Source organism: Apis florea, unplaced genomic scaffold (genome assembly GCF_048593485.1).
Source record: "Apis florea isolate Af1SG1 unplaced genomic scaffold, ASM4859348v1 contig_3170_pilon, whole genome shotgun sequence".
Classification (NCBI taxonomy): domain Eukaryota; kingdom Metazoa; phylum Arthropoda; class Insecta; order Hymenoptera; family Apidae; genus Apis; species Apis florea.
The window spans coordinates 7,022,350-7,048,649 of NW_028256714.1; the positions used below are offsets into that span (position 1 = coordinate 7,022,350).

Sequence of the window (26,300 nt, forward strand, 5' to 3'; positions counted from 1 at the left end):
AATGAATAAGATGGAAAAGTTAAAAACAAAAAAAAAGAAAAAAGAAAGAAAAGTATAATGATAAAAGGATTGGACACGCGGGAGCATGAAATAAGGAGGAAGTGGAAAAGTTTATAGAGATGGAACTGAAAGTTAACTATAAGATAGATTGAACTAGAATAGTAGAAACAACGAAACAATCGTTGCAAGAATAAAAAAGAATAATAAGGAAAAAAAAAATTTATTAATCGTAGTTTATATTCTAGTAAATATAATTGGCAAAAACAAAGAGAAACAATAAATGTAACACAAAGATAAAATATTAAAAAATCAAATATAAAAAAGGAAAAAAAAGAAAATAAACGAAGAATAGATCCAAAAATTAGAAAAAATTATTATTTTGGAACATTGTAGGTTTATATAAGGATAAGAAATTTTTTGATTTATTGAAGAATTCCAATTTGTGAGTTTGACGGAAAACGTGAATTGAAAGAAATAATTGGAAAAAGGTAAAAAACAGACTATTGAAAAGCAATATACACAAATGTCAATCAACAACAAAGACAAAAAAAAAACTAAGAAATGTTACAACAAATATTATAACAAGAATTAGAAGAAAGTAAAAGAGAAAAAATGAAAGAAAAAAGGGAATTGTACAAAAATTGTATAAAAAAATGTATAAAAGAAGATAATGATAAATGAAAAGATATAGAACAGATACAGATATATTGGAAAGAATAAAGAATAAAGAAAGGAAAGATATAAAGAAATTAAAGTAAAATATACAAATATAAATAACAAAACAATATACTAATATTGTTATTAATTGTTAAAGAGCAATTTAGAATAAAATGTGAAAATATGAAAGAATATAATAAGTATTGACTGAAGAAAAAGGAATATAGAAAATATAAATCGAATAAATGGAATTTGAATTATTTATAGAAGAAATGTTTGTAAAAATATAAGAAAAATTGAATAGATTGAAACAAATAATAAAAAAAAAAATTATGAAAAGATAGTTAACTGATTAAGAATGTAAACGTGAAAAAAAAAGGAAGGAAAAAGAAAGAACGAAAGAAGAAACAAAAAATTTGATCAAACAAGTTTTATATGACAATATATACATATATTACAAATATGATAAATATTTTTATTAATTGGTGAATTTAAAAATATTAACAAAAAATTTTAAAAGTCATTAATTTTATCTTTAAAATAAATATATGGAATAATAATAAATAATAAAAAATATATTTTTATTTATTAATAAATGAAAAATCTTATCTTGTAATAATAATAATATTACAATCAATAAAACTTTAAGTATTGTATATGTAATTGAACCTTTTATTTTATTATTTTCTTTAAATTTTTATTATTATTTCGTTATTATATTATTATTCATCTCATTAACATACAAGTTCACTTGATACAGTTATAAATTGCAGTTTGTTCAAGTCTTAATAATCGAATAACAACAAACTAATAGATTTTTCTGAAGACTTTGATTGTTATAATACCGTTATCTTTGCCTATTTTTCATCTTGATCCCGAAGAAACACGTAGAATTATTTGAAATTTGCTGGTCGTGATAAGTCAGTACGTGCAACAACGCGGAATGAGACTAACGACTATGCCAGCAGGACCGTGCAAATTACTTCTTGCACTTCTCACGACGACCCTGACAATCATAATCATTATAGGCTGTGCCCGAGCAGTCGTTGCATGTATTCTTTGGTAGACGAAGTAATTATGGATCATTATCATTCCTACGTTTATAACAGCACAATTAGACTCTTATTAGAATTATTGTTATATGTGTAATCATTACTATTGTCACTTTCATTTTTGTTACAATCAGTATGATTAATTCAGTTTCTTTTATTAATAACTTTATTATTGTTGTTACTTTATTATTATATTTATCATTGTTATTATTTTTTTAAATAAATATGTGATACAAGAAAGAAATTATTAATAATTTTAAATTATTGATTGAAACGTATCATCAGTAATTTTTTGAGTAAACAAAAACAAACGTCAGATTTTCTTTTATATTTCAACAATAGGAAATTTAAAAATACAGGATAATATTGTATAATTTATTATGTTAGAGATATCATGTTGTTTCATCTTAATATTTAATTAGTAAATAAAATATTTTTTTATATATAATAAGTAATTAACAAAAATAAAAAATATGGTATAAATAAAAAAAAATTTTTGATAATTTTTTATAAAAATATAAGCATGAAATCTGTTTTATCAATATGAATACATTATTTGATAAAAAAGAGAATACAATGAGAAAGCGGATCTAAAACTTCAATAATAAAATCTATTCTTTTGAATCTATTTATTTGATTCTATTAGTTTCTATTAGTTCATTCTATTAGAAAATTATCGTTTTTCAAAAATCTTTTTAATGCAAACAACAATAAAGAAAAATATGATAAATTTTAAAGTAGAAATAAAACATAGTATACATTATTAAAAAAAATAATTTTTAACATACTTTAAACATATATTAATTTAAAACATATTATAAACTCAGAAAACAAATTATATTTAATACTTTACTAATATTTAACTTTTTCAAAAAATTGTTATTTTAATTATTTTAACTTAAATTTCTTAAATATTCAAGAATTTTTATAACATAAAAATTTACTTTCCTTCAACACTTTACTCAACATTATTTAAATATTTAAAAAACCTGTAAAAGTCTTATTTTCTAGCATCTCTTTTATATACTCAAAATATACATATATATTTCAAAATATACATTTTTATTATATACATTTTTGTATCATAAAAAGAAATAGAAGTTTATTGGTCATCTAATATTTTATAGATACAAGATAGAATACATGTACCAACTATTGCAAATTTTTAATATATATTATAGTATTATTTTAAAAGAAAAATAAATGGAATAAATAGTATATATAATAATTAATACTTTTTATATAAAAAAAAATATCTATTTTAGTTTGCGCTTATTTATTATTCATGCATATAATTACTTATTCCAAAGACTTGAATCTAAAAAAGACATGTTAATGATGTCATAAAGTTACATTGTAACTCGGTATGAATAAAAGTAAATGAACGAGAATTGAAGACAAATGTGATCGATAAAACCAGATGCATTTAACACGAATTCTCTTTCGTTGGCTAACAGGCACTTAAAATTTCGAAGCAAAAAATACATCCTTTATCAAAAACCGGGTCGCAATTACGACGATACAAAGTAGATCGAGAGCTGCAACATATCGGAATAATAAAGTAGGCTTTCCTCGTCTGTGAATCTGCTCGCGTCAATGTGATGAACATCAACAGCGAAAAAAGTTCTCCCTTTAATCGGTCGAGTCTTGTTCCGCAAGAGTAAAGCTAAAAGAGGCAGTCGAGCTATCCATTACAGATAATTACAAATGGTACGATAGGCTCTGTTATCCACAGAGAAAAGGTGGTAAGAATTCTACATTCGAAGAGAGTGAAATCTTCAATTTTTAAACATGAAAATCTTCCCCGTTTAAAATGTTTCAATTGTAAATGAATGATTATATCTTTCTTATTAACAATTTATTCGTCACTTTACAAAAATAATGTAATAAAAATATATAAATAATATAATAATAAATAATAATATAACAATATAATAAAACCGATAAAGTTATAAAAAAAATTTTCCTTTTCAATGATTTCTAGATATGTTATATAGAAGATTTTGAACATTTTTCTATATATATCAATAGTTGGTCTTAATATATAAAAAAAAATTATTACTATTATATATAATTTTTTCTATACATACACATCTGTGATAAAATATGCATTAGCCATTATTATTATTATTACGATTTCTATTCATTAATTCTTTTAAAACATATAAATATATCATGATAGTTGATTCTCAAAATGTATAATGGATGAGCTAAAATCATTACACTTATTATAGTATTATGTTTTTAATACAGAGTATGAGAATTTTTTCTACAATTAATTTTTTTTACAATTAAAAGTAACATATGGTTATGAAATATCACAAAATCAAAAAATAAATAATAAAAATCAAAATAATCATATTAGGCAGTATAATGGCAATATAATAGATAGCATAAAAATATATCTTTTTTTTTTCAATAAATGCTTTAATTTTTAAAATCTATTATAAAGTTGAAGAACATCAATTTTTCGCTTAATTCTTTATTTATTCTAAGAATTGACAAAGATAAAGAATATTATAAACCATTTTAACAAAAATGTTTAATTGACCCTAATAAAGAATTATATTTATATTCAAAAATTATTGTAATAGAATAATATGGCTAGTAAAAGTATAAAACAAAAATAAAATTTAATATTTTATAATAAAATCATTAAAATTTGATTCTTTCATCAATTCGTTACAAATTATTCATAAAATTCTATATAAAAAAAGCGATTTCTAAATTCAATAATGTTCAACATAGTAGCAAAAAAAAATGTATTATTATACATGATAAACAACTATATAAATTTTATAATTTCTTTTTTAATTTCTGATAAAGAAAAAAAAAGAATAAAGCAATTAAAATATAGTTGTTATATGTTAATAATGATAAATATTTGTTTGTTTTTATTAAATTTTATTTTTAAATAAATTAAACGCTTCTATCACATCCATAATTATGATATGTGTCGTTTGTTACAGGTATATTCACAGTAATGTGTTATAATGTGCTGTGTGACAAATACGCGACAAGACAGATGTACGGTTATTGTCCAAGTTGGGCGCTCGATTGGGAATATCGAAAGAAAGGAATCCTCGACGAAATACGACATTATGCCGCGGATATAATCAGCTTGCAGGAGGTCGAGACGGACCAATTCTATAATTTTTTCCTGCCAGAACTTAAACACGATGGTTACGATGGGATCTTTTCTCCAAAATCTCGAGCGAAAACAATGGCGGAGAATGACCGTAAATACGTTGACGGCTGCGCTATATTTTATAGGACAGCTAAGTAAGTTCAAGATATATATTTTTAAGAATTTATTTTATGTTTTGTTTGAATGATATTAAACTCTAATTCTAATATTTTCCAACTATTCTTATGAATATAATAACTTATGCATATAAAAATTAATTAGATACTTATTACATACCATTACATTTGTTTATTTATAAACAAATCGTATGATTTTCGTTTTTTGAAATATATCTTTCTGATTAATTTTCTAATTTTGCAGCAAAAAAAAATAAAAGTTCTGTTGTAAAGAAATCAGTAATGAGTATTCTTTTAATTTTTATATATATTTTAATATATATTTATTTTGAATGATTATTGATTCTTATTGAAATAGAAATCATTATATAATCTTATTGAAATAGATCATTTAAAATTTTGAAATTCTTGATTTTCGAATGATCGATATGAATACAGATAAAAGCAGTTTTTTTATTAACATTGGAATGTTGGATTCTTTTATGCACTTTAAATTTTACTATTTAAAATTTTGTTTAGGACTTGTTGAATCATATACATTCATACAAAATTTGTTAATGGCGATTTTGATAGTTTTTACATACATTATTTCTGATTTTTTCACAGTGAATTAATTTAGTAATCTTTTGAACAGCTTTATTCGCTGATTCAATTTCAAAATCTAAGTCAATTTCGATAAATTTTTTTAACAATAGATTTCCAGAAATATAGAATGATAACATGCTAGCCACAATATTTATTTTTATATAATATATTATATTTTTTATATATAATAATGTTTTTCTGAATCTAATATTTTGTCTAATCCAATTCAGTTCTGTCATGAATTAGTTGAATATTAAAAATAGTTAATAGTAATTTGATAGTTTGAATAGATTGAAGCAATTAATAGCACAATACTTCCTTTCTCTCTCATTAAATATTAAACATAATTAAAATATTTAATTTTTAAACTAAAATTATAAATCATTAATATAAAAACACTGAATTAAAATTAATTTATAAATCTAACAATATATAAATTTTATTTTTATTATTATATATGCAATATATTTATACTTGAATATATATAATCTTTGTTATAAATTTGGATATATTTCATTATTTTCATTTATTTAATTATCAATTAGGATTTTCGTTGCATGATATACAAAATATCATTATAAATTTAACTTTACAACAAATATTAATTATACAACCAATTATAAAATAATTTTGTAATCATTTTCGTTATTCGTTTTCTTCTCAAAATACAAAAAGTTTTTTATTTGCAGTATTATATCCTTATTATTAGTAACTATTATCTCTTTCATTAATGCCATATATGCATTAAGTAATATAAAATAATATAACATATTATAGATTTTTATGATAATCTCAAAAATATTATCATTTTACACTGAATCTGATCTATTATATCACTTATGAAAAATTATCAAACACTTAATTCAAATAAATTAATTAAATCTATGTACTTGCATTATGAATGTATATGTGTATGCATTTATTACATAACATATTTAAATATTTATAGCTCTAATTTGAAGTTCCATTTTCGAGACAATCAAATGCATAATTCTTATTAATTGGTAATAGAACAAGTGATCAGAAAGTTATACAAATAAAGATAAACTTAAGTTATAAAGATAAAGATAAGAATATAAATAAATATTTCAATAAATATTTGGAAAATTCATGAATATACAGTATATTAATATATTCGTAAGATATCTTTAAAAGATCGATTCTAAAGAAAATAAACACAAAAATTGATGTACAAAAATGTTGTGATATGAGACTCATTTATAAACAGTTGAAGTAATTTCAAATGAAATAAGATAGAGACATATTAATCAACAATATGATGAAAGTAAAACAGTTTCATTTTATATATGTCTCGCTTCTTAACTTAAATACTTAAAACTCTATAACTAATATTTCTGTATATCAAACAAACTTTTGAACCAACCTTTTAAAAATATTTCACAAACGTGTTAACATTCCGTATATCTAAAATTCATCTCATCTATTTGCTTTTGTTAACATCAACAATAATAAATATATATTTAATTTAATTAATATAAAATATTTTAAAAAATATTCTTCGTTTATGATAATCAACTTTGAATAATGAAATATATTTTCTATTATAAAAAAATTAGATAAAATTATTGTATTTTTATCTCTATTAAATAGAATTTATTAACAATTTTTTCAACAAAAAGAAAGAACGATGGGTTGATGATAAATCCCCAGATGAGTTAGATCGGCTACGATCTAGTCAGCCTCTTTAATTATCTTCACTGGGAGTTCATATAAACTACGATAGAGTTCCAGTATCAAGTATATCGTGGGTCAGTATTAACTCTATAAAGCTCATTCTCTAAGTTTTGTAACACAAGACAGAAAGGTAGGAGGAGAGTGGTGGAAATATTAGATATCTTCGTTCGCATCTCAGGGGATAACAAGATACGAGACAGAAATGGTCTGGTTGCACAAATGGGCTCTGTTAACGGCTAACGTGCAACGAAAGGTACTATATCCACTAGCGCAGATTCTAAGAGCAGAGTTTCTTTAAAGGCCGACGCAACCATTGCAACTGTCAGACATTTTATACACTTAATTCGCCGCAAAATCCCGATCGCATAATGAATGCGATGGCAATATAAGACTAACAATCTAATCTTTGCAAGGACGAAAGACCACCGTTATTTAACGAGTTCGTACTTTCTTCCTGATACTTATTTTATTCTGTTTGAAACGAATATGTCTTCCGTATTATGTATATTACAAATATACATCGTTTTAAATATTTGATTTAATTCAATTTTCATTACTATAATCAATTTAAAAAGATGATATTATAATAATTATAATAGTATAATATTATTTTAAATATTATAATAGTATAATTATAAAAGTATAATATCTTTTAATTAGTTTAAATAATTTTATTTATAAATATTTAAACATTATTATTGATAAAAATTTTAGTTATTTTTTTTTTTTTTTTAGATTAAAAATATTGTAATGTAATTATTGTAGTTCAATGTTAGGAATAATTAATATTGTTATCTAATAACGAAAAAAAATCGTTCACTTTTAATTATTGCATATTGTTCAAAATTCTAATAAAGATAGAATTGTTTATTTTATAATGATCTTTATAATAATTTTAAAAATGTATTGAATTCATTTTGATATATAGATCAAAATATTTATTTTTCGTACTTAAAAGTTTTTTAACATTTATTCAAAACTAAATTAGTTTTTCAATCTGAAAAAATTAATATAAGTAATTTGAATTTTAATAATGAAATTTTTTATAAAAATTCTTGCAAATAAAAAAATTCCCAATTTTGTTGCTTTAATTTTAATTAAAGAACAAAATTAAAAAGATATATTATTATATATGTATATTATTTGGAAATAATTTAATGAAAAATTCGTAAGAAGATTCTAGAATTTATTTGTTTTTACTGTCAATTCTATAATCTATATTATAATGTTATAACATTATAATTTCTATTATATAAATTTCGACAAAGTTGGAGCACTTAACAACAAAGATTTAATTAAAGGAAATTAAATAACAGAAGATTAATTCGAGGATGAACTTTGGCTGCTTTAATTTTATACATATGATATAATTCAATCTATAGATCGAAGAATTATATTTTATACTTAAAAAATTGAAAAATATCTTTGTTTTTCGAAAAATATTAAATAAATATAAGAAATTCACACATATAAAAAATATTAATATTCATGGAACATCTTAGAATGTCAACTTTGAAGATTAAACATTAAAAAATTGATGTACAAAAATTTCATTTGAGCTTATTAAATTATTTATAAGCAATAATATAATATAATTAAAATAAACGCAATAAACGATTTATTGCTTTAGATAAAATAAAATGAAATTAAAATGCAATGATGTAACCAAGAACTTATAATTTAATTAATAAGCTTCAATCGATTTTTAGATATCAACTTTTATGTTCATTTTGATCTCTAAAATCGAAACAAGAAAGTTTCGCAAATATAGTATATAATTATACACATACAAATTATACATTGTACATTTCTACTTTTATAAAAATATTAATATCTATATAACATCAATAATCATGAATAATGTTGATTCCATCTTATTTAAGGATTCTTACAAGAGCATAAAAGAAATGATAGTTTGTAATAGAGTTTCAGTGAAGAATATATTTTTCAATTATACGTGCTGCACATAATAAAAGTAGAAATCTGTATTCTACGGAGTACGTGATACGCTTTCTTATAAATTTTCTGATGAAAATCATCTGCCTATCGTATTCAAGTATGCAAAATATTTTTTTTCACTCAACGAAATTCAGTCTTATTAATCATTTCAAAAATTCGTATAAAAACAATATATCATACATTCAACTTAATATCTTATTGATAATTACTCTTGTAAATGTAAAATTTTGTGAATATTTTTTAGATTAGAATAATAAATAAATAAACAATTTTTTTAAAGTTATTTTTTAAGTTTATTACTGACATTTTTATTAGCTAAAAGATCAGATAAAAACCACGTTTGTTTATACATATTTAATAAAATATTAAATACATTTAATGAAAATATAATTCCACGTATATGTCTTTTTAATAGGTTTGTTTTTTTTTTTTGTTTTTTTAACAGATTTACACTGATAAAAGAGCATTTAGTCGAATTTAATCAATTGGCAATGGCGAACGCGGAAGGTTCTGACAATATGTTGAATCGAGTCATGCCAAAAGATAATATTGGATTGGCTGCCTTGCTTAGGACCAAGGAGGCTGCTTGGGATAACGGTAAGTAATATTATAAAACTTACTTCCAAAAATTAACATAATCGATTCCAATAACAAAAAAAATTAATATCTTCTGTCTATGAAAAATAAGGAGTAATCATTTGTTCTTCTCAAATGTCATTTCAAAAAATATAGTTGCTATGTATTATTATACAGTTTAAACCTTTATATCATTTGATTAGAAAAAGAAAAAGAATTCAATATTTTTTTAGCTTTTAAAAAAACAGTTTATAATAATTTTATTGTGATTTTTTTCTATTTTTCAAATATGAATATTCTCATATGAATAAATTTACAATTCATTGTAATTGTATTATTTCAATACAATTATAATAATTCAAACTCGAATGAATCGAAAATATATATTAAATACCAAATGACATTTTTGATCATGATATAAAAGTATTCAAATTGCAAAAACAACAATTTAGATAAGTAGATATGTTTGATATCGAAGGAATTGCTTAATTAATTGCAAATCATACTTATGCCAGCGTAAATCGAAGAGCATGTTTGAAAATGGCTGAAGAAGATGAAGTGGCACAAGTTCGTAGACTAGATACACTCAAGCAAGTCTTATAACTCATGACATACAGATACTAAGCTGCCAATTCTATCTCAGGTAGCTATCTAGCAAACATTCCCCTACATGTCACACAATCCACTTTTTTATGAACATATTAGCTCGCAAGTAGAAAGTATCCAAAAATTATATAAAATAGCTATGTATTTGTACACATTACATATCCAGAAATCAATATATCTTTATATTTATCTTAAATTCTTTTTTCTTTTTATCGCATATATTTTCTTTTGCGTGTGTCATTGATATGAAAGGTGTGCTTGTACATCTCTATTTGAAACTATGTATTTCATTAAATATCAAAGCAAAATTAAAAAAAATATACATTTTATATATATATATATATATATATATATATAAAATATACATTTCTTTGTTACATTTTTATTCTTTAATTGTAAATTTTGAATATTAATATTAATCATTATTGTAATTATGCATAAAATAATTTTGCTTGTATGTAATATTATTTATTTTTATAATAATAAATTATTTTTATCTCTAATATATAACTGATATAATAAATTTAATATAATTTATTATATATAATAGAATAAAATAAATAAATATAAAAAATATCTAAAAAGAAATAAATAAAATAATTTATCTACTATGATATGATAATTTAAATAATTAAATAGAACAATATAAAAAATTTATAAATTCAAATAACAAGCAATTATTAATATAAATTATTAATAAATATTTATCCATATTAATTTAATTTTTGATAATGTAGAATGTAGGATTGATAATGTAGAAATTTAGCATATATTCTTATTTGCTCATTTTTATGATTCTTATTTTAAGTTGCGCCATCATGTGGCACATATAAGAACTAATACTTATATTGTCATTACTTATCAACGTAATGTGAATGATTGGTAAAGGGAGATTAAAATAAGTTTAAATTAAGAAAAAAATAATAGATTTATATAGATTAAAACATCAAACAAATGTCTGGTTATACGGGAACAGACAATTATTGGGGACAATCTCCCCAAGGACAATATAATTTTGATCCCTCTGGTTTTGGTCAACCTAACCAACAATTCGAATTTCAAACGTATAATGATCAACAATCTGGAGATTTTTCTTACACGCAAAAAAGTTATCTTGATCCTACACAAAGTGCATATACTGGTGGTAGGTATTGTCAAGATGATTTCAAGAAAAATTCAGAATTTGTAAAATCATAAAAAAATAAATATATTATATTTATTTAGATAATTTTTATTAGATTTAATATATAAATTTTAGGATCAACCGGATTCGTAGATGAAGAAGAAGAACCACCTCTTTTAGAAGAATTAGGCATAGATCCAGATCGAATATTACAAAAAACATTAGCTGTATTAAATCCATTTCATAGGAAAGGACAAATAGATGATGCAAATTATTTACTTCAAGATTCAGATTTAGCAGGGCCAGTAGCATTTTGTTTAATCCTTGCTACATTTCTTACATTAGCCGGTTCAAAAGCACATTTTGGTTATATTTATGGTTTAGCAATGACTTCGTGCATTTTTATGTATATTCTTCAATCATTAATGAGTACTTCTACTAATATTACATTATCTTCTGTAGCATCTGTATTGGGTTATTGTTTATTACCAGAAGTAGTTCTTGCTGGTCTTAGTATTTTCACAACTTTACAGGCTACAATTGGTCTAGTCCTTGCTATGTTTGCTGTTGCTTGGTCAACACTTTCTGCATCTAGACTTCTTACAACTATGTCAGGAGAAGAAAATCAGCGATTACTTATTGCTTATCCTTGTGGTTTACTTTATGGGGTTTTTACATTAATAATAATATTCTAAAACAAAATTTATTCATTTTTAAAAACTTTTTATGTAAAAAAATTTCATTTTTTAAAATATACGTAATTTAATATAATATGTAATATACATATAAATAATTTGTGATTATATCATTTATACAATATGAATAATTATAAGTATTAATCAGTATATATTAAAAACTAAAATTGTTATTTAATTATCATTTCTTATAAATATAGATTTATATGTAATGACAATGCAATTAAAATGTATATACATTTTAAGTTTTTTGTTAATTCTTATAAAAATGCTTGTTTTTAAACTTACTGATTTTTATATGAAATTTATGAAGTTGTATAAAGAAGTAAATTTTATTTAATCATTATTAACAATTATTATTAAATATTTAAAAATGAAAAGATATTATTCTAAGTAATTTATTGATGAACAAAGAAGACCTAAACTTTGTGATTTAATTTTGATAAAATAAATTTTTTTATATTCGAGAATTTATATAATATAAAAATATTTTTTATCAATTTAGTCTTCAAATTCATAAAAATTTTAACAAAATATACATTTAATGATCATTTCTGTTTCAATATTTATCATAAATATAATAAAAATATTTGTATTATAAATAATTTGATAATTAATTTTTTATCTTATAGAAAAATAAAAAGAATGTAATTACAATATTTAATAAAATCAACAATTTTGATATTCAAACAATTATTAACATTTCAAGTTTAAAATTATCCTTAAATATATATTTTTTTTTTTTTCGTTTTATATGGATATTAGTAATTTTCTTAATAAATTCCTTCGGTATTCTCTTAATTAGAATAAGTAACTTAATTTAAAAAGAAAATCACAAAAATAAGCCATAAATAAAAATATTTCAAAATATTTCTATTATTTGTTCTGTCATAAGATTTCTTATAACGAACTATTATTTAAAAACTAATATATAAAAATAAAAAATTCTTCCCAAGATCATATTTTTATAAATACTATATATTTTTTATTTTATTATATTGTTTGACATCAAAAAAGAAAAATATTCTAATAATTTATACAGATTTAAAATTGACTAACATTTTGAATTTAAAAATTTAGATTTAATCCATGTAAATATTAATATTAGTAATATTATTTTATTAAAATTAAATTAAATGTTCAAAATAATGACTTTTATCATTAATATATACAGCATTAATTATTTTATAATTAATCGAACAATTCATTATTATAAATTGAAATCATATATGAGATCTCTTTAAAATTTTTATATATTTATTTTCTGACTACCATCTTTCAATAAAAAAACAATAGTATTATATATTTTTGCAACAATGAAAATATAACAATTTTAAATTTGTATTATTTATATTGATATTGTTAAAATCAACATTGAAAAAAGTTTTTATGATTCTTAATAACTAATCGATAAAATTTACCTATTATTTTATAAATGAAATAAAAGTATAATTATTATATAGATAATCTAAAAATAAAATAAAATTTGAAAATGATCTCTACTTGACCATAAATATTTTTAAATTATTATTATTTAATAACTAGGATATTCATTTTTTTTTTTTTGAATAGTCAGAATTTAACGAATTAATTTAAATTTAATTTTCCGAAAATAGGATGTTTTTGATAAATTATTGTTTTTTTCTTTTTATATTATATCTACAAAATTAAATTCCGCTTTTCTTAAAAATTACATAAACTTAAAAATACACTTACAGAAGTATTATTTATTTTTTTTCTTTCAACAATTTTTCTTTCATTAAAATAATTCATTCATATAGTTGAACTTTTGAAATCTATTGATATGTATATTCTACCGATCTTGTATAAGCCAATTCAACAGGTTTATTTTGAAAATACCTATATTTATTTCGATGAATCAGTCATTTTATTTTTATTATTTAATATAATCGGTTTTTTGTTGAATCTGTAACATATTTCTACGAAGAAGCAAGTGGACTTTATTTTTATCTAGATAAACGAATTTTATCAATAATTTTTTTTTTCTTACTAAGTCTTCATGATCGCTAATTAAAAATATAATGATGATTAAAAATCTACTTTCTTTTTTTAATCATGTATATATCTAAAATTTTTCAAAATTTTGCTAATGTTAAGAAATAATCAATATTTCTGATCATATTACTATGTTAAACTATATTAATATTAAAATATATCATATTATATAATATAATTAATTGTATATGTTAATTCTATACACATATATAATTAATTATATATATGTTAAAAAATATTTATTATCAGTTATAATTTACTTATATAAATATATATATGTAAATTTATATATATAAATTTTTTAAATAAAAATATATAATTTTATATTTTTCAGGCCTTCCATCTGATCCAGCACAAGTTCAACAACCAATTTTAGTTTGCACAGCACACATCCATTGGGATCCAGAATTTTGTGACGTTAAATTAATACAAACAATGATGCTCAGTAATGAATTACGTTCCATTTTGGACCAAGCTGGCCAGTCTTTCAGACCTGGTCACAAGCCTGATTCTTCCAATGTTCAACTATTACTTTGTGGTGATTTCAATTCCTTACCTGATTCTGGTAAAGCATATTCTATTTATTAATTTTTTATAATATATATATATATATGTGTCTGTATTTATAATCTATTATCTTTTAATATATATTATTAACATATGAAATAGAGCATCTAAAATCACTTGAATAAAAATTGCTTTCAATAATAGAAAAAAAATGACATTAAATGACTTAAATTTGGCTCTTAAATTTTTTATAAATTTATATTTTTATTTAGTTCCTGATGTTTTAAAATGAATACAATAAAATGTTTTGATGTTTTAAGATGTGATGATTTAAGAATACAATAAATTATTTAATATAATTATAATGTTGATCTAAAAATAATCTATCAAAAAATAAATCCAAAAACATATTTGAATTTTAAAAAAATAAAACTAATTTTCATATCTTCTCTATATCTTCATTTATAAAAATATTATACATCTTATCTAGATTATATTCCTCTGAAAATCGAATAAATTAATTTGAAATATTTTTTTCTATTATAAAAAGACTTATTCAAGAAATCTGTTTTAGATGTTCTACTTTATGTATATAATTATTAATATTTGAAAAATTTTATAAATATTAAGTATTGCTTTAAATATCAATAAATTTAATTTTAACATTTTTAATTTTATATAATTACTAATTTATTTCATTAAATATATAAAAGTTTCTAATATGAAAATTTTTTTTTATTATTTATTATTATTATTATTTTTATTATTATATCTCATATTTCTTTATATTTATATTTTATATATTTTTTATATATTTAAAAATTTGTTTAGGTGTAATTGAATTTCTTACTTCGGGACGAGTAGCGGCTGATCACCGTGATTTTAAAGACTTAGCTTACAAATCATGCTTACAAAAGATCTCTGGTTGCGATAAACCTAATGAATTTACTCATTCTTTTAAACTTGCATCTGCATATAGTGAAGATATTATGCCCTATACTAATTATACGTAAGTTTTTTTATATATTATGTTAATATATTTTTTCATTTTATATAAAATAAAAGTTAAGAATTTTTTCTTTCTTTCTTTCTTTCTTTCTTTTTTTTTTTTTTTTTTTTTTTTTTTATAGATTCGAATTCAAAGGTATAATAGATTACATTTTCTACTCGAAACAAAGTATGGTACCATTAGGACTTTTAGGTCCTTTAAGTGCAGACTGGTTTAAAGAACATAAAGTAGTTGGTTGTCCACATCCACATGTTCCATCTGGTAAGATTTTTTTCATAAATAATGAAAAAAATTTTTTTGTATCTTATACATAAAATGCATTTAATATCTTATCATAAGATTGAATATATTATTTATATTATATTATTTATATTAATATTTTTTTAGATCACTTTCCTTTATTAGTGGAACTTGAAATGACACCAACAGTAGGAACAAGCAATGGATTGATTTCACGCAGGTAGCAACCGCTGCGATCTAGGCCCAAGTAACTATAAGGGAATATTAAATGATAATAAAAAAGAAATCCCCATCACATTTTCTCTTACTTCTGGCTCTAGCAATATCACTCGCAGTCGACAGTTACTTCAATAGCGAATGTTACAAATACTCCATATTACCGCACATTCAACAAGTTATTAGATATTGATGAATACATAATTCTAATGACCAGGTGAAGGGAGGTGTGTTGTAATGCGTTTAGCCCATGTATAGTGTATTGCATTTTTAAGAACTTTCCCATATTAAGAGTATTTTAACCTTTACTATCATCGTAATGTAGATACCTATTTTCCTACAAAACTATATTCCGATCAAGCCTCTGTGATATTCACATTAACAATTGGAACAATTTCACATATTTATTAACAAATTAGTATCTACTAGAAAGTCCTTAATCTCTTCCTAAATGTCATTACAACATTCTCCAAGCCAACTTTTTGATAAGAATGCTGCCATCCAATGAGAAATTGTATTTTTAAACAAAACAAAAACAAAAAATATGAAAACACACTATACTGGGCTGTGCGAAGTGATTGGAGTTAACTTAACAATTTCAATGCAAGTACAAATCTGTTCTTATTGGCCACGTATATTGAGAATGATAATGTTATATAAGGAAATAGATAATATTGTAGCGAGTGTATTTGTAAGTATAATAATATAATGATGTTCATCATTCATAGTATTCTGAAAATCAGTTGACATTTACTCATTAGATATTCAGTTCCCGTTATTAATATAAATAACAATATACTAATTTACTACTTGTTAATTCAGTTGCATTTAATCCAAATAAATTTTGTATAGCAAAATTTATATTTTCTTTTGTTACTTCATATTGCATATTTTTTCTTTAAATGTATATAGAATTAAACCAATATTTTCTTTCTTTAAATTTTTAATTTATAAGCATTACAATATATATAATAAATATAATAATTTTTTACTTTATTAATAATGAACCAATTAAACATTTATAATTTTTATTTAATATGATTTATGCAAAAAATATTAGTAAATAAAATTTTATTCCTTTACTTTATATACAACATTTGTTTCTGTACTGAAAGTGTACACAATATCATTTAAATAATGAATATAATTTATCATATGTATACTATATATAATTTACTATTATAATAAATTTTATTCTCTACTTTTTCTCCAAATAAATTTCTTTAAATATTTTATAAATATTTTATTAGACTTTCAATAGAAGATTTAATTAAAATTTTTTCATATCAAAATATTATATGCAATAAATAATATTATTATAAAATAAATATAGAAATTATTTTTAATTAATTATTGATCAATTATTATAAATATATATATAAAATTTTAATTTTTTCATTAAAAACAAAGCACGTATACGAAAACCATTAATTTCATACTCATTGTTAAGATTACTTGTATGTATTTATATACTTATTAATATTTATAATGACTAGTGTTCCTACACATCTTATGAACAAAACGGCACTATTAATATATTGTATAGTTTTCATAATGATAATTATCACTTATCTTCTATTAATGTTGGATAAAAATCTCAAACATCAACTGAATTATACAAGTAGTATATAATTAGTTTAACAAAGACATGTGTGTAGTAAATGTTGTATAAAGTAGATAATTACAATATAGTTTTAATTAATGAAAATAGAAGTGGCAATCTCTATTTGTATATGCATTCACAAATAAACATATGATAATTGAAAAACATACACAAAATATTTTAGGATAATTATTTATAATTTTAGGCCTGTATTACAATTTCATTTTCTTATTAAAAATGTCTTGAATTTAATTTTCTCTAAAACTTACCTTAATATTAATGAGGTAAATGATACCTGATGCTAATATTTTTTAAGACAAATTTTTTTTTAAATGTTAGTACTCACACTTTTAAACTCTGTATATTTTGTTCGATTAATGTATCATTACAATTATTATTTTTGTCAAATAATATAAAATTCTTCGTAATAAAATAAAATTTTTTTGAATGCGTATTAATTTTCAAATGATATTAAATGTTAAATCATATAATTATATTTTAATTAAAAAAATACCTGTATTTTCTATGTGAAAAAAAATCATATGATATTTTTTATGATATTTAATATTTTCAAAAAATAGACTTTTCTTAAAAGCATAATATTCAAAATATTTTATTTTAAACTATTACTTTACTGTTAATATGTTTATATATATATAGGTATTTTTTAAAATTTCTGCGTATAATTTTTAAAATATAAAATTTAAATTTCAAGATATACTTTTATATAGAGTTAATTAATATTTAATTAATATTTTAATTTGTGAATAAATACTTATATTCTATTATAGAATTATTAAAAAAAAACAGAAAAATTAATAATTTATTTAAAATATCAATAAAATAGATATATAATATTTCTTTTAATGATGGTGAAAGCATTAGATAGTAAAAGCAATGAAACACACATGTTTTCATGCATTTTGGCTAATACAAAGCCTATGCCATAGTATTCAAAATAGCTGTGTTAAATAAAAGCTCAGAAAGATTTATAATTAATATCATATTTTAGTTTCTTATATTTCATGTACTTTAATTGAAATACTTTGATTCTCAAGACATTTATTATTCAATATAAATCAATAAACAATAACATGCAATATAAATTAATTTAAATTAATATATAAAGAGTAAAAAAGAATATTAAACAATTAAATATAAATGTTTTATTAATTAATTCATAGCAAAATATATATAATTAATTATAAAATTTATATAATTCAAATCAATATAATTTTAAATCAATTATTTAATTAATAAACAATTGTGTAATAAATTGAGAATCAAAGTTCTTCAGTATACTAATACTATTTTTGCTGATATGCATTCATATAAATTATAATATGAACTACATTTTAAAAAATAAGCATAATGTCATTTCTTTCTTTAAAAATATATAGTTTTATTCAATATAAAAACAGCACTCTTACAAAAACCTTCGATATGTTTTAAATAGTTCGATGAATTCTTATAAAAATTTAATAGTTCATTTTTACTTGAACAATTAATATTCATAAAATGTAAGTGTTACTCTCTAATAATATTATAAAAAAAAATTTATATGATGTCATATTTTATATATTACAAATATCAACAATTTTTTTAAAAATATTATATTCATGTTTAATAAATTGTAATTACTGATATATGATATACATTTGTGTATATATAAAAAAATATAATGTTTATAATTTAGTTAAATGTAATAATATTAATAATTGATACATGTGATAAAAAAATATATAAGGAGTTTAAAATTTGAAACAGTTAATAAACATTTGTATTAATTTGATTAAAAATATTTTATATTTCATTTTAATACATATGAAAACATTAATATCAAACAAAAGCCTCTCCTGTTAAAACAAAAAGTGTACAACTCTAGTCAAATAGTGATGTATTAAAATTAGATTATTTCAATACATAATCCCTTAGAATTTAGTTAATATTTGTTTATATCTATATTTGTAGAATTGATGAAATAGAAATTGATAAAAATAAATGAATCATTTACAAAATGAAATGATTATGTAAGTATGACAATAAATTGAGTACTTAGATAGAATTAAACTTTGAAATAGATAAAAATTTATTTTTAATAGATAAAAATTTAAACAAACAATTCTCTTTTTTTTTCTCATAAAATATATAATATAACTCATTTTTTTTAATTTACTTAATAATATAAATTTGTGAAATTTTGTTTTAACTAATATTCAATTGCTTTTAATGTTTAATTTTTTTTCGTGAAAAATATTGTATATTAATCACAAAGAATGTATATTTATAAAACATAATAAATTAAATAATTATATAAATTAAAAATTATTTTGATATTAATAAAAAAAATTAATCATTTTATACTTATGCAATAATTGTATCATTTTACATACATTTTACATTCCATATTCATAAAAAATATGAATAATAATATATTAATTTTATTTTAAGATACTATATTTTTTAATATAATATATTTAAGATTTTAATTAATACTCATTATGTTAGAACAGAATTTCACTGTAGTATAAAAACCATGTATTACTTCTTTATAAATTTAGAGCTTAATAAATTTTGCAACAAAAAAAAATATTTTAAATTGTTATGAATGTTAGAATTAATTAAAAAAGCATTGAATAATAAGATAAAAAATAATAAAATAATTATAATGTGAGAATTCATCGAACTAATAACTATAATATAATTTTATTTGAGTATTTAAAAATATCATATTTTTACATATAATTTAATATTATTAATTTCATAAATCTATTTAAAAATTTTGTATAAAATTGTAAAAATATTTTAGAAAATTATAAATCTCTTTATGTATGTTAATTTTTAATCTTCTGAGCTGATCTAACATAGAAAATTCAATATTAGTTTTAATTAGTTAGTAATAAGTAATAAATATTTCTATGTGATCAATATGTTAATTATCAATCTTGTATGATATGAATACAATATTTTGTTTGAAATGTTTGATACATTATCAATTATTTAATCAAGTATACGTAGTCAATGTCTTTACTTTTCTGTATTTTGTAATTTTTGACATTATATAATGTAAGGATATATAAATAAATATAAAAGGACACTATACACGCAATATTAATGGAATAATATTGCTTTTAAATTAAGTCAAAATAATGAAATATAGATTTCAAATTATAACATTATAATAATATTTAATAATAATAATTTATGTATTATCAGAGTATAGTATATAATATTATCTATTTATTAATATACATATACATAAATAGTTTAATACATTCATGATTATATACATATGTATACATACATACAATATAACATAACATTTAAAAATATATTTGCATTTAGTAATTATACAGTATACTAAACACCAAAATCATTTTTAATAAGGCATTTTAGTAATTATTTATTTATAAAAAAATATTATATTATATACTTCTTTATTTTCATATAAATGATATTAAAATTGATATTAATATCTTGAAATATTTAATAAATATTTTATAATCAATTGAATCAATTATGAAACAATATTATTAAATCAATTAAAATCAATTATATTACAATTACAATTTGCATATTTATAGACATTATTTATATATAACAAGGTACAACTGAATAAAAATATAGAATAAAATTTTATACAAGGTTTTATTTTTGAAAAAATAGTTTTTAAATTCTATATAGTAAATATATATTTAATTATATTTCGACATAATTTATAATTTTATAATAAGGATAAAGGATTTCATTTTACATTATTATTGTTATTCTATTTATTATATTTTATATATAATAAAATATATATAATGAAACAAGATATTCATAAATATATAATGAAAGAAATATATTTTAAAATATATTAAAAATATTTATCCTGTTGAATTTTGCTTGTATTAAAAATTTTTTTTAACTACATATTACAATTATTAAATATAAATATCAAAATTAAATATTAATATATCAAACAAATACATAATATTAATCTTTTGAAAATAATACCTTGTATAAAAAATTTTATTCTATGTTTGAATATAGATTTTAATGTAGAATTATTGATTTATTTGTAACATTATCAGTTATCATATCATAAGCATATATATATATATATGCTTGTTATTTTTTAAGATGTATTATGTTTTTGCAAATAATTCTATTATATTAATTAGAAATAATACAATGATAGAATTAATGATAATTCAGACTATAAAATAATTTTTCTAACATAATCCAAAGATAATTTGATATAAATTATTCTATAATTCTGTTTTTTACTGCCTTGTGAATGTGATTTATTTGCTTGAACAAAGTGCAATATTAATTATATTCTATATAATATTGCGTGATAGTGTCGATTTTTGACTTCCATAAATAAGAATAGAATTATATTAGAATATAATAAGACAAGCACAGCACATTTCAATCTGTACTTTTATAAAGATATAAAAAATTATAAACATTGGAACATAACTTTTGCGTCCATCATAAGAATAATTACATTTCAATGTTAATATCTTGTAAATTCAATCAGATTTCGTGTATGCTTTTGGAAATTTTTTACCTGCTATATTGGAAATGTTGGAATCAATATTTTATTAAATTCATTATTTTGTTAATAATAAAAAACAATATTATAATTTATACAAATAATTTTATCAAATTATAGAATTTTTTAAAAACTTATAGTATAATTATAATAATGTGTAATTATTACATTTTTCAAACATCAATTTTTTTAATTAATAATTGTTTTTTTATGATTAAATATCTTCTAAAAGTATATTTTTAAACTAATTTTTATTTAAAATATATCATGTATGATCATGTACAATATAATCATACATTCTAATTCTATTCATAATTTTATATAAAAATATTTAATTATAATTATTTTTTATTTTAGCATACTATAAATTTATTATAGATATATTACTTTAATTTTTCATTTAATTAGTTTTTAATGATTCCTCATTACCATATATCTATATAAATAGATCTGTAATTGAAAGTACAAATATATAGCAACACGATCCTGATTGAATAATGGAAGAAAAGAGTTGTAAAGACATACTAAAGGAGAGAATGTGTCTAGTAGAATAATATAAAAGTTTGAATGCTCTGTCAGTTTGCACTTAAATATCTTTTTATTTAAATACCTATCTTAAAATAATATGTAATTTACTTTTTATTGAAAATGCAATGATTGTATATGGGCTGCGTTTGAGTCATGATTGAATGTAACAATTTATTAACTAACATAAAATAAATTAAAAATATTGGGAAAGTAAAATAATTACATGCTTATTATCATATAAAATAAAATATATGAATTTTTTAGTTCTATATAAAAATTGTTAAAACTATATTTAAAAAAATCATTATTATCAAATGATATCAAAGTATGATGGTTTAACACAAAGTTGCCTTTAGAATATATTTAATATTAAAACTTGTACAATAAAAGTATACATGTTATAATAAATTAATGGTTATAGATTTATTTTTATTTACATAATATAATTTTTTATAATAATTAAAACTAAACTTAAAAATATTTATATAATGATTAAACTATATTATTTTATATACAACATCATCTTTATTTGCTATTGTTACTATTTCCATTTTGACTGGACAATGTAACCAATAACTTAACAATTGTTCACTGTAACCAAGTAAAAAATGCATTCTAATAGGTGGTATTTTACGCAAGACAATACCAGCTATCCTAATTATGTTATGTTGTCGTTTAATAATTATCTCACTTACAAATAATCCATGCCAAGTACCTCCAATAAAATTTCGAATAAAAATATCTTCTATTACAGTTTCTGATGGCCTATTACCATCTTTTACATTTGCTAAAAAAAAATAATATATTTATTTTATTTTGTATTTTGTAATAAATTTGAAATCAACATAGATTTTTATTTTTATTTTTATGTATAATTTTAACTTTACATATATCAAATATTAAAAATTACTATTAATAAAACAAATTAAAATTATATTTATTTTATGTACATGTATTCCATGAATTCCAAGATTTTCTAGCAACAATATATTCTGGAGGATTTGCCATTTCATATGTTAATGATTGTACTATTTTTTGTTTTGGTCTATAACGTGCAGATTGTACTTTATTAAGTACTGTACTAACATGTAAGTATCTCTTCATAATATTATTTTGATTAATTAATATCTGAAAATAATTTTTACTTGTAATTTAAATCAAAAATAAGGTTACCTTGTATATATATATATATATTTTTATTGTATTAAATACATACAGAACGTATTGTTATTGGATTCATTGTTTTTACACTTTCTTTACACTTAATATAATAATTAAATAATTAACAATTGTTTAATATATATTTTCATACAACATACATTAAATTTAATAATAAAATTTAAGTTCCTAGCAGTAATGCCAAACTGTCAAAGTAAAGTTACGTATCAATTGTACACAAACTTTATGGATTCAAAAGTACTAAAAATTTTTGTATATTATAAATGTATTATAATATATAATATATATATTTACGATTAAGTATTATATAAAAATTATTTGTTGATTGAATTGAATCTGATTGGTTGATTTTGATAGATTCAACATTCATAAAATTAATAAACATGTAACAAGTTGAAAATATCACATCTATATAGAACGTTAATATAATCATGGAACACTTTTGGAAGATCGATTCTACAAAGCCAAAACAAATAAAAAAAAATTGATTATATATAAAATATAATGATGTATAACTAACTATATACAAAAATGTTGGTTAAAGCCAATATATCATAAGTTTAATATTTGTTAAATACAAAGTAAGTAATTTTGCATTAGATAAACTGAGATAAAAAGAAACTGTTTTGCTCTGTTAACCGCTGTTGTACTTTATTTCTATTTTGCTTCATTAGACGAATTTATGTATCTACAACTTAATAAATAAATATAATTTTAATAATAATAAATAATTTCTACCAATATTTTGCACAACTTTTATTAAACTGTTTTAATTTTCAAAATCTATTTTCCGAAGGTGTTAAATATATTAACATTTTCTACATAAAATCATACTATATGATAAACAACAGAGACGTTGTATTCCTCTTATTCTTGCTATTTAATTAGCTACTATTTTAAAATTTTATAACAACACAAATTAAATAAATAAATTTGTAAAAAAAGAAAAAAATATATATAAATATATATATAAAGCCTGTATTTTTTCACAGACTTTAGATATACAAATAAAACATTTTTAATTATATCATCATAAGATGTGATTTTTTTTATACATTATATTATTTTCAATAAATTACGAATAAATAAAATATTTTGTAAAAATATTGAAATTCATTTTTTGTAAAATAATAGCTATTTTCTTTATTTAATTCCTTATTTTTTAAAAATATAAAAATAGAAATATATTATATAATATTCGAGAAATTTTAAGTTTTTTTCAATAAACATTTCAATAATTATGTATAGCAAAAACAGCTTTAATTATCTTCGATCTTTATATATGTATATGTAACAGTATGTATATTAGTATATAGCCACTACTTATCTACTATTTTTACAAACACATCATAGCAATTGATATTCAAAATATACGAATGTAACGGATTAAAAAACTATTTACATATAATTAATCTGTATTGGTTTATGTGTATTAACATTGCTCATCGCTTGCTTTGCTGTCAATTTTTGTTTCTTAAATCAAGAGTTCAATGAGACAATTGATATGAAATAATTCTGTAGATTTTTCCGAATAAAATAAAATAAATAATTATTAGATGAAAATTTAAATGATCAAAATTAAAAAAACACTGAAAATACTCTATTTTTGATATTTTTCAATTTATTTCAAATATTAAAGATTAGAAGAAAATCTAATCACATCATACAATAAAAAAAATCTTTCTATTGAAGAAAGCATCAAGAGTTACTAAATCATTTTTGTTTTCAATATAGAAGTGAAGTAGTTTGGGAAAATATACGATAGCAACAATGATTGTCTTACCTATCGGAATCATAACAAAGTATTTTTCAACTATTTACATATATAAATACAATATAATATATAAACATCATTTATATTATCTATCCATAGCAAGCTTGAATTCTTTAAATCTATGGAATATTTAAACTCTTTATGAATAAGTATATAATTTTCGCAGAATTAAACTCAATATGAATTGAAATTATTTCAAACCGTTTTAATTTATATAAAAATAATTTTTTAACTGATTCTATATTATATATTATATTAATTAATAATACAGTATATTTATATATATGTATTAGTTAATAGTTTCACTGGCAGCCATTTTGTCTCATTTTTATTCATTCTATTTAAGAAATAGTAAAAAATGTGTACAAATTACATTTGAGATTCTGATATCAGTTTCTTTTTCTTTGACTTTTAATTCTATCAGAAGGAATCCTCTAAGATAAAAAGAATATCAGCAGGAATAGTACAATATC

General features: G+C 20.1%; 3 protein-coding genes across 4 annotated transcripts in view; 2 read left to right on the top strand and 1 right to left on the bottom strand.

Annotated features, from left to right (window-relative positions):
- twin (CCR4-NOT transcription complex subunit 6-like twin) overlaps positions 1-19,730 on the top strand; it is a 115,644-nt gene extending 95,914 nt beyond the window's left edge. For both annotated transcript variants that reach the window (XM_086910158.1, XM_012485586.3), the window contains 6 exons: positions 4,679-4,991; positions 9,658-9,809; positions 14,563-14,793; positions 15,567-15,744; positions 15,866-16,005; positions 16,132-19,730. In XM_086910158.1, the coding sequence (XP_086766284.1) occupies positions 4,693-4,991; positions 9,658-9,809; positions 14,563-14,793; positions 15,567-15,744; positions 15,866-16,005; positions 16,132-16,208 (1,077 nt within the window). In that variant the 5' untranslated portion in view covers positions 4,679-4,692 and the 3' untranslated portion in view covers positions 16,209-19,730. The remainder of the gene's footprint in view (positions 1-4,678; positions 4,992-9,657; positions 9,810-14,562; positions 14,794-15,566; positions 15,745-15,865; positions 16,006-16,131) is intronic.
- Yip1d1 (Yip1 domain-containing 1) lies at positions 11,195-12,457 on the top strand. The gene is made up of 2 exons (XM_003692909.4): positions 11,195-11,538; positions 11,653-12,457. Exons 1-2 carry the CDS (start codon positions 11,349-11,351, stop codon positions 12,210-12,212), a joined length of 750 nt encoding a protein of 249 aa, XP_003692957.1. The 5' UTR covers positions 11,195-11,348; the 3' UTR covers positions 12,213-12,457.
- A 3,490-nt stretch (positions 19,731-23,220) lies between the features above and the next one.
- Positions 23,221-24,315, bottom strand: mRpS24 (mitochondrial ribosomal protein S24). Its single transcript, XM_003692902.4, has 3 exons — positions 24,091-24,315; positions 23,825-24,002; positions 23,221-23,661 (listed from the first exon to the last, which is right to left on the bottom strand). The coding sequence occupies exons 1-3, from the start codon at positions 24,112-24,114 to the stop codon at positions 23,372-23,374; spliced, it is 492 nt and encodes a 163-aa protein (XP_003692950.1). The 5' UTR covers positions 24,115-24,315; the 3' UTR covers positions 23,221-23,371.
- Positions 24,316-26,300: the final 1,985 nt, after the last annotated feature.

Excerpts from the sequence above, each read along its gene's own strand:
- Yip1d1 (XM_003692909.4), top strand. The coding sequence starts at position 11,349 with ATGTCTGGTTATACGGGAACAGACAATTATTGGGGACAATCTCCCCAA. Across the intron at positions 11,539-11,652 it reads ACAAAGTGCATATACTGGTG|GATCAACCGGATTCGTAGAT; the intron begins GTAGGTATTGTC and ends TATAAATTTTAG.
- mRpS24 (XM_003692902.4), bottom strand. The coding sequence starts at position 24,114 with ATGAATCCAATAACAATACGTTCT. Across the intron at positions 24,003-24,090 it reads ATCCAATAACAATACGTTCT|ATATTAATTAATCAAAATAA; the intron begins GTATGTATTTAA and ends AATTATTTTCAG. Across the intron at positions 23,662-23,824 it reads TTGGAATTCATGGAATACAT|CAAATGTAAAAGATGGTAAT; the intron begins GTACATAAAATA and ends ATTTTTTTTTAG.